The 10,553-nt window shown below is 41.7% G+C and overlaps 1 protein-coding gene across 1 annotated transcript; it reads left to right on the plus strand.

The window, feature by feature from the left end:
* Window positions 1-1,884: 1,884 nt before the first annotated feature.
* On the plus strand, window positions 1,885-5,538 carry LOC114716633 (inducible nitrate reductase [NADH] 2). Its single transcript, XM_028901663.1, has 4 exons — window positions 1,885-2,921; window positions 3,052-3,192; window positions 3,343-3,575; window positions 4,131-5,538. Exons 1-4 carry the CDS (start codon window positions 1,949-1,951, stop codon window positions 5,454-5,456), a joined length of 2,673 nt encoding a protein of 890 aa, XP_028757496.1. The 5' UTR covers window positions 1,885-1,948; the 3' UTR covers window positions 5,457-5,538.
* The last annotated feature ends 5,015 nt before the right edge of the window (window positions 5,539-10,553 follow it).

Consider the following 10,553-nt stretch of genomic DNA (forward strand, 5'->3'; position numbering starts at 1 on the left):
CGCGGCTGGTATTCCCATTCTTGTAAAATTATGTAATTAAGGATTTTTAGTTCCGTCAAGCCATCGATCATTATATTCTAACTACTGTAATCTCCTCCGGACAACGATATATGGCTCGTCTAATGATTTCCCACCGCACATTGCATTCCAAATCCAGCACGACAAATACCAATTGCACTCACACGGGAAGTTTTATAATTATTTTCGGCTAAAATTAGTTATTAATTTAATCGCGCCAATTTGAGGCGACGACATACCTACGATCGGCCGCCACATTAAGACCGATCCTTTACCATACATCGAACGCTAGAGTTTATTACAGTTTCCTATCATGTTAAAACCCCCCCTCCCCACAAAAAAAAAATCTGGTGCTCTAGCTATGGCGTTCCAATCCGAAAATCCTGCGTTTGACCCCACTTCAAGCAGGCTGGGTTGAGCCAAAGTTCACCAAAATTTGCTACCTTCGCTTCTTATATTTTCCTTTGTATATACAAATCATGTTTCATTTATTTTTGTTAATTTAAATACATCTTTGTAAAATATATTTTTCCTGTATAAAATAATGCTTTTGGTCATAGAAGGTGTTGACAATTAAGCAATTACTATAACGTAATTTCCCTGAATGAATTTTATTGCAATTAAAATCCATTATTAGTTTATTTTTGGACCAAACTAGTTAATTTTATTAATATGAAAAAGCATATAGCAGATAATAAGAAAACACTCAAAACAGCCCTATAGGATACAGCCTAACAAACACATGAACTCACGGGGTGCGTATCATACAACCCAATAGACCAAGAAACTTGCCACTTCGTGTCATAAGGTATTAGCTTATAGCTTATGTCACTTCTTCCCTTTCTCCATAAGCAAAGCATTCCACACAATGTCCTTCGTCCTTCGGCATCCGTACCCATGACCCGAGCTTATAGTCAAAACATGCGTTGAAGAACGTATAAATATCAAGGTGAATCCTATTAGTAATATTCACCTCGAACTTGTATATTTAGGCGCGCTTTAACTATTAGCTGGACGTGGAATTTTGATGCATTATTGTCTAAAACTGTATAAGTGGTTTTGAATGGCAACAAATTCCCCTCGCCAGACAATCAATGCTTGCATGTATTTCCTGTCGCGAAGTGAATTTAGTCCCATGGTGTTGCCAATCACATTGAAGAAATTACTCACCATTGACGGCCATGCCTCCTTTCCAATCAGATACAATCAAATACAAATAATTGCAGTTTGGATAGTTTTCAGAATATGTTTTTAATTTTCAACTATACACGAGATTGTAGCGAACATCAACAAAGTTTGGTAACCATCTCTATACACAATTTTTTTCCCTCAATTTTTTCACTCTAACCACTCAAAATTCTCATGCCTCAAAATAGCGGTAGTCACGTTTGATTCAAGCAATGAGACATTTAATACAAAAAAAAAAAGGGGATGTTTTGATCAATAGCGTATTTTTCATAATTATAATTTAACAAGTTTTTATTTTTTTTTCAATTGCACTGGAAGGTGAGCGGGGAATCACTTAGAAGAGGCCAGAAGCATTGTTGTGACCCACAGCCACCTCTGCTCTCCAGGGCCTTACCGTCCCTTTCCATTGGTCCCTCTCTCCCACCCTCCCTCTTAACCCAGGCAAAGGGGAAAAAAAAAAAGATGTCACTCACTAAATAATGGAATCCCCGGATCGCTGCGTGGGGTCGGGTCCTCTTCTTCACCCGATACTAGTCCTCAGCTTGGTTACGTCTCTCTATCTCCCCACACGATGTATCTATAAATATTCATAGTACACCCCCTTTGTTTCCCATCACTCCATTTTCTCTGCATAGTGATCTATCGGCGCTCTCTCCTCTCTCATGTGGGCAGAGTAAGGCTCCCTAACACCACACCACAAAAGCTCTTTTACTTCCTCTCTCTTTCTCTGTCGATATTTTCCATGGCGGCTTCCATCGACAACCGTCAATACGCTGGCCCTTTAAACGCCGTCGCTCATTCCTTCAACGTCCCCCCTCATTTTAACTTCCCTCCCAAGCCCGTGAGATCCGAACCCTTGCTAATGGACTTGGATTCCTCCAGCGAAGATGAGAACGACGCCGACGAGTTGAAAGACCTAATACGAAAGGCTAACACCGAAGTGGAGGCGCCCATCTTTGATCCCCGCGATGACGGAACCGCCGACTGCTGGATCGAACGCAACGCTTCCTTGGTCCGCCTCACAGGGAAACACCCCTTCAACTCGGAGCCACCCCTCACCCGCCTCATGCATCACGGCTTCATCACCCCCGTCCCACTCCACTATGTCCGCAACCACGGCGCCGTCCCTAATGCGCGCTGGGATGACTGGACCATCGAGGTTTGTGGCCTCGTGAAACGCCCCGCCCAATTCACTATGGACGAACTGGTCAACGAGTTCCCGAGCCGGGAGCTGCCGGTGACGCTGGTGTGCGCTGGGAATAGGAGGAAAGAACAAAACATGGTAAAACAGAGCATCGGTTTTAACTGGGGCGCGGCTGCGGTTTCCACTGCGGTCTGGAGAGGGGTGCCGTTAAGGTACTTGCTCAAGAGGTGCGGGATCTATAGCCGGACGAAAGGGGCATTACACGTGTGCTTCGAGGGAGCTGAGGATCTGCCGGGTGGAGGTGGGTCCAAGTACGGCACAAGCATCAAGAGAGAGATAGCCATGGATCCGGCTCGCGACATCATCATCGCATATATGCAAAACGGAGAACAATTGGCTCCGGATCACGGGTTTCCGGTGAGGATGATCATACCGGGTTTCATTGGTGGCCGCATGGTAAAGTGGCTCAAGCGTATCATTGTGACTCCACAAGAATCGGGCAACTATTACCATTACAAGGACAACAGAGTACTTCCCTCCCACGTGGATGCCGAGCTCGCCAACGCTGAAGGTAATGCGCTCTGCACTTGTACTTGTTTTCCCTGGCGGTATGTTTGCTCGCGAGGCGTCCCGCTTCCTTCGTTTGCTTAGACGAAACATTTGCTAATCCCAACTTGTTAATTATATTTGAATGACTGCAGCTTGGTGGTACAAGCCAGAGTACATAATCAACGAGCTCAACATAAACTCTGTGATAACCACGCCTTGTCACGAGGAGATCTTGCCCATAAACTCCTGGACTACTCAGATGCCGTATGTGCTGAGGGGCTATGCATATTCTGGTTAGTGTTTGTTTCTGTTTTCTTTTTTTAAAGTTCGTAGTTTAGATTCTGGGTAAGCTGAGGGTGAGAGGGAGTCAGGCGGCGATGTATCTATAATAGTAATTTTGCTCCGCAAACGCGTGATAAAGATATCCATGGGGTACTGTGCAGGGGGCGGAAGAAAGGTGACACGTGTGGAGGTGACGTTGAACGGCGGGGAAACGTGGTTAGTGGCCACGTTGGAACACCCGGAGAAGCCGAACAAGTACGGCAAATATTGGTGCTGGTGTTTCTGGTCGCTGGAGGTGGAGGTGCTGGACCTTCTCGGAGCCAAGGAAATCGCAGTGCGAGCATGGGACGAGGCCCTCAACACCCAACCTGACAAGCTCATTTGGAATGTCATGGTACGTGCTCACGCGTCTCCGTTAAATATTTCATTCCCTTTGTTTCATGGAAAAACTGTCAGTTCATCACGCACCCCACCGGATTTATCTCACTCATAGCTTCTATTATTTGAACCCCTTGGTAAATTCAACATCAGGCCCTCAACTATTGGATCCCTTTAACTGCCTCCGCACAGGAGTTCGGCTTCTTTGTGAGGGATTTTTATTATTTCTAAATTACCACAGATTAAAAATATTTGGGGAGAGGACGTTTTTAACACTTTCGCTGTAATATCCCCTGTCACTTTCATCTTTTAATAGCTTATGGGTGGGCCACGGCGTCATTGATGCGTGAGATTATTCCCAAACGACCATCATTAAAAAAAATGTTAAAATTGTGCACTTTAATTGAGTGAATATATGTTAATATCAATGGCTGTACGTCAACTGCATCAGCACTATGGTCAATGTTCTTAATGAGAATAATATATTGGTAAAAATAATTCTTTGAACTGTTTTTATCTCCTTGTCGTTTACTTTATTCAAATCTGAGTGCTTTGGGCTTTGGTGGCGCAGGGCATGATGAACAATTGCTGGTTCAAGGTGAAAACCAATGTGTGCAGGCCCCATAAAGGGGAGATTGGAATTGTATTTGAGCACCCGACCTTACCAGGGAACCAATCTGGTGGGTGGATGACCAAGGAAAGACACCTTGAGCAAACTTCAGAGTCCAACCCCAGCCTCAAGAAGAGTGTCTCAACGCCCTTCATGAACACAACTTCAAATATGTACTCCATCTTTGAAGTCAAAAGGCACACTTCCCCTGACTCTGCTTGGATCATCGTTCACGGCCATGTCTATGACTGCACTCGCTTCCTCAAAGATCACCCCGGCGGCGCCGATAGCATCCTCATCAACGCCGGCACCGACTGCACCGAAGAGTTCGAAGCCATCCATTCCGACAAAGCAAAGAAAATGCTTGAGGACTACCGAATTGGTGAGCTCATGACTACCGGTTACGCCTCCCCCGACTCGTCGCCCAACACCTCCCTGCACGGCAATGGCGATATCAGCCACTTAACCCCAATCACGGAAGCCCCACCATTACGCAGCGCGGCCCTCAACCCACGTGAGAAAATCCCATGCAAGCTCGTCTCCAAAACGTCCATCTCGCACGACGTGAGGCTTTTCCGTTTTGCGCTACCCTCCGAAGACCAAATCATGGGTCTGCCGGTGGGAAAGCACATATTCGTATGTGCTACCATTGAGGATAAGCTGTGCATGCGAGCTTACACTCCCACCACCAGCGTGGATGAAGTGGGGTATTTTGATCTGGTGGTCAAGATCTACTTCAAAGGGGTGCACCCCAAGTTCCCCAACGGCGGGCTCATGTCTCAGCACTTGGACTCGCTTCCCATCGGTTCTGTGGTGGAAGTGAAGGGTCCGCTCGGCCACATAGAGTACACTGGAAGAGGTCAGTTTTTGGATCACGGGAAGCCCAAGTTTGCGAAGAGGCTAGCCATGTTGGCCGGTGGGACAGGTATCACACCCGTCTATCAGGTGGCGCAAGCCATTCTGAAGGACCCAGAGGACCGAACCGAGATGCATGTTGTGTATGCGAACCGGACGGAGGATGATATTCTGCTGAGAGAAGAGCTCGACGAGTGGGCTAAGAAGGACGAGCGGTTCAAGGTGTGGTACGTGGTGCAAGAAAGCAAGCGTGAAGGGTGGGAATATAGTGTGGGTTTCATCACTGCGGATATCCTGAGGGAGCATGCCCCCAAGGCATCCGATGACACGCTGGCATTAGCTTGTGGGCCACCACCCATGATTCAATTTGCAGTGCAGCCGAATTTGGAGAAACTGGGGTATGACATCGGCAACAACTTGCTTGTGTTTTAGATATCGAGGGCCCACGGACGGCGTAGGGTGTATATTGTATATGTGTGTAATTGGATCGAATAATGTTATTTTTGTCCTAGATTTTTTTTCCCCATTTGAAAACAAATCTGGAAAAAGTCGTATGTGCAAAACCTTTGATGGTTTTGCTGTCCCCTTGTAGGTATATATATACCATTCACGTGTTTATATAACAATGGAAGGGCCAATTGGTTTTGCCCCGTTGGGTCCTATTAATTTGTTGAGCAATAAGTCCATACCTACGATCTAAAATCTGGCATGCATGAAAAGTCAAGCTCGCATTATTTTAACGGCGCGAGCGTGACATGGTCATTAATGGAGGCTTACAAATATCGCCTGGACACGTGGCATGCATACAAGGCCGGGGCTGGAGATTCCCCATCCTCCATCGTCGTCCATGCCTTTCTCTTATTTTAACGAGCGTGTTGCTAAGCGTATACGTTTCGCTGCAGTGGTTGATGATCAGATGAATCTAAATGATTTAGATTTGATGTTCTATTGTGAAAGTACATAAGTTAATGCTCTATACCATTAACATATCATCTCAACAGTTCATAACTGCTGCGGAAGTGCAATTAAACAGAATGCAGTAGATCGGTAGGATGAAAGTAAAGAATTTTGCATGCACTTAGAGATGGACATTGCGTAGGTGGGGGATTTTAGAATTCCAGTTCCGGAGATGTCAGCAAAATGAAGGAAAATAGTTGCAAGAACTTCTGACCAAGAAGGGCAGTATCGTAATTAGAAAAGATCACTTCTAAAATCGATGTGCCAGCAGCATGTTTTCCAAAATAGCATTAATCTTCTATACCTCACAAGCATGAGCATTGGAGTCTCTTCTAATGAATTTCTCACTAAATTACGTTCCTCTCCCCGTTTTTTCTTATGCAATGCGGAAAGTAATTAGTTTGGAAGTTTCATTTAACCGTTAAGTCAGTCAATAATGTATGTATTGGGTTTAAAGTCTTCCACCTATCCCAAGATAATTAGTTCATGATGAGTACAGTCATGATGTGTTGAAAAAGTGAAAGAGTTTGTGTGAGTGAAATTGAATTGAGAGTAATGAAACCAACCACGCCATCATCATTTTTGAATGGTTTCTTTTCCCTTTGGAGTAAAGAATCTTGACTTGTTAAATGTGTCTGTGTGTGAGGGTGTTGATGACATACACCAATTTGTGTAAAATGCACGTACTCGCACTCATATTGATACATGTCACCTAATGAGACAGGCATCCCATACCCGTAAATATACATTCTACATGTACTGTTTCATGTTTTGATATATACGATTCTCAATAATGTGATGCCTTTTTTTTCAGACTAATTAATTAGTGATGCTTCTTCTTTGAAGAATAAAGAGGCGTTTTAATGGTAAGTTGTTGTGCATAGACATTTTATTCATGTATGTAATTTGTTTCGGCATTTATCAATATGTCTTCGAATCCGTACCATGGAAACATATGCGTAATGCGGTAACTATAGTGCGCGCGCGTATATTGTATAGGCAGCAACCAAAAAGAAAAAACAAAGAAAAAGAAGGCGGTGTGTGTGTGTGTATATATATATATATATGAGAATAATTGAGGACGTACGGATCCACATGTGATCATGCCAGGCGATCACGTGGATGGAGATTGGAGAAAGCTCCGCGTGCATATGTGGGTGTGTACATGTGTGTAGACAGGAAACACGAAGCAGTATTAAAAATGTTCGAATTTTAGATAACATGGTTCTGTGTGGGCGAAGCAATAATGAAGGAGGGGGCAGGCATGCAGGGAAGCAGGGGGGGTTATAGGACGCATGCGTACGCCTCCTGTATATATGTACTGCCATGCCAAAGTAAGTAAATGATTTAACAATAAAATATTATATATATGAAGGAAGCAGTGGAGTCATGGGGTATACGTGCCTGTACGTAATGTGTTCCCTTAGTAATACAGATTTGTATTGTACTGGTAGGTAATTAATTTTTACGGCAACTTTTTACTACAAAGTCTAACTAATAAAGTGTAAAACGGGTGATTTGCACTTGGATGGAGTGGCAAAGTGGTCCAGTTCATAAAATATTGAAAGGTATAAGTGGGGGGGGGGGGTTGTGTGGCAGCTTGGTGTGGATGGTACGATGTAGAGATAACCTTGACCTTAGCAATCACAGCGGGTCAAGGCCGCCTATTATTTCATGCTCGGAAAGGTCACTCACCTTCCTTCCTTAATTTGTCTTCACTGTCCAAGCACTGCTTCCCCACCATGCATATTATATATATATATATATATATATATATATATATTGCTTCCTTTTGCTTTCTCCACAATGAATCTTCCTGCTCTCTCACCAAGCCAGCCTATTTACTCCATTAAACTATCACCACTCACGTCCTCTTCTTCTGCCTGGATTCAGCAAGTGGTGGCCTTTCAAAATCCTGACATTAATCCACTACTCCATCACTTTCTTCCCCAGCTCCAAACCTTCATTACCCACAAACTTGATTTTTAAATGACAATTCAGTCCCCCGCAATAACTCACCATATTCTTCATTCGCATACTAAGAAACCACAAAAATAATAATGTGGAGTGCTATTCTTCTATTTTTGTCGTGTTCCGTGATATTCATGCCAGCGCCTACCTTCATACGTCAACACATGATACGCCACACGTAATATGGGCTTGTTTCGAGCCGTTTTTCCCTTTCTTTTTTAGATCATCCAGTTATTGACCCTTTGTTTAATTAGCGCCTACTTCACCAAAACTAGCAACAATTCTAATTAAATAATTCTCCATGGAAATGGACATCTAAATACCCTCAAAAAGGACAAACAAGCCTTTATTTTCTCACCCATATATATATATATATTAATAATAAGCAGCTGTCGAGATGAGCTGACCCAATAAAAAAATTAAACGTTGAACTATGTGGGTATTATTATTTTTAATTTTCTTTTATATTAAACGAGTTAGTTTGTTTAACTTGCATGGTGAGTCGGGTTTAAATTTTCAACCCATCGATCAAATTAAGACAAGTTAAATAATTTAACCCGTTGAACTCACTCCATCCTTTTCGGTGGTCCCTTAATAAGGGCTATATTTACGAGCTGCCCTGGAATGCTTCCATTAAAAATTCTGCTCCGGCTGGCCGTCTTAACATAAATAGGCGTGTACTAATGGATTCCACGCCGATTGGAAATGAACTCCCAGGATGTTGGGAAGAAATAGTCAAGCGAATAGAATATAGATGGCGTGTACAAAAAAAAGAAGAAAAAAGAATAGAATACAGAAGGCAAGTGGATATTTGTTTATTTTTTAGCTGTAAAGCACCAATCACGTTAATTTTAAAACGCTGTCGCCATCAAAGAAATCTTGAAGACTTTATAGTAATTATTTTAATTTGTTATAACTCCTCTAGTGCTATTTATAGGGAAAAGAGAAAATACATTTTTTGATCTTATTTCTAGGGCATTAAGAGAAATTTTTTGTATGAATGTATAATTTTACTTTTTATTTATTATTGTATTGGCTTTGTCTATATAAGGTATAATATAATATTAAATAGAGATAAAGTTAAAAGTTGTTGAATTTTAAATGAGAATTAATGAAATTTAATTTTTTTTCTGTCTGTGTGAAACATATTGAAAGTGGCTTATAAATAGGACTAGAGTAGTATATATATATATATATATATATATAAATATGTATATGTTTTTCAGTTCACATGGTTGTTAGGTGCTCCCAACCATTCATAGGATTGTTCCCTGAAAAGAGAAATGCAGGAATCTTTGGAATGAGCCGACAACCTTGTTTTCAGGTGAGGAAATAAATCAAAATATTTGGAAGGTAGTATAATTACAGAAGGGTTCGCAAGCATACTGAATTACATAGTCGGGTGAATCGTGACTTTATAATTTACCATTTTTGAAAATGTTTGCTGAACAAAATTGTTGTGGAAGCAATAATCAGCCGCTTAACGACAAGAGCACCGCCCAAATTCACCAAATTTTATATAAAAATTTTTGTGAAAACGTATAAATCATTTAGTTGTTGGCCGTAGCCTTCCGCTGTCTGGTAACAAGACAACAATTACTATATCCCACAAATGCAAAACAAATTGGTTCAAATAGGTGTGCCGTGCGGTGCGGTGCGGTGCGTGTGATATGATTGGTTAAGGTATCGCGTCCCTGGGTTTCTGTTGGGCTTAGGATCCATGAGCCCACTAAAACACATGGTCGAGTTCTAAGCCCATTTAACAAACAGTGGGCGCAGTCATACAACAGAAGCCGAATTCTTAAAACACGTTACCTTGTACGGGAGAAGGGTGACTTGTGGGCCTTTCTCATGATTCGCAAACGCGAATCAGGGAAGGCATGGACAGTTCACAAAAATTAGTGCACTCCCAAGAAATGCAGGCCCCGAACCCGATTATATATATGGTTGAAGTGTAATTTTGATCCCGACTTTATTTTTTGGGCGTAATTTTACTCTTAATCTCTTAGTGATAAAATTTTGCTCTGATCTATTTTTGTTAGGTGCAATTTTAAACCTGATCAAAATTGTATATAAAAAATAAGATTGGGTCAAAATTGTACTTTAACCCATATATTTATCACTGTTAAGGATTAAACACACATACAAGGAAATCTTTAATTAATTTAACTCTTACAATACAATAACACGTGTCAAAATGTCCTCATATCAAGGGGAGCAAATATAAATAAAATTAAAGGTAAGCGCTCTCGGGTAACAAACTTTTTTAAACCAACGGAGGCGGTAAAAAATTATGCGGTCCGGAAAAGGCATGTCCCCAGATTAAAGTCAAATGCAAGAAGTTTGTTGAAAATTGTACGGCTTAACCTCACCGCTTCCCACTTCCCATGATTTATTAGAGGAATTTAAAATCAGACTCCCAAATATTGTCCGGACTGATTACATACTACATGCATTGTTTACTTATAATTGTCGGATCATATTTATAAAAGCAAAATTTTAACATAAATTAAATGTATTATTTTACTCATCACTTGTCACTATAATTTTTCTGGTAAGTGTGTATATTAAATATGAATGAAATTAAAAAAAAATATTAAA

The sequence above is a fragment of the Neltuma alba genome, unplaced genomic scaffold (assembly GCF_004799145.2).
Source record: "Neltuma alba isolate B1F8T4 unplaced genomic scaffold, ASM479914v2 tig00011683_pilon, whole genome shotgun sequence".
Lineage (NCBI taxonomy): Eukaryota > Viridiplantae > Streptophyta > Magnoliopsida > Fabales > Fabaceae > Neltuma > Neltuma alba.

Excerpts from the sequence above, each read along its gene's own strand:
- LOC114716633 (XM_028901663.1), top strand. The coding sequence starts at position 1,949 with ATGGCGGCTTCCATCGACAACCGTCAATACGCTGGCCCTTTAAACGCC. Across the intron at positions 3,193-3,342 it reads GAGGGGCTATGCATATTCTG|GGGGCGGAAGAAAGGTGACA; the intron begins GTTAGTGTTTGT and ends GGTACTGTGCAG. Across the intron at positions 3,576-4,130 it reads AGCTCATTTGGAATGTCATG|GGCATGATGAACAATTGCTG; the intron begins GTACGTGCTCAC and ends TTGGTGGCGCAG.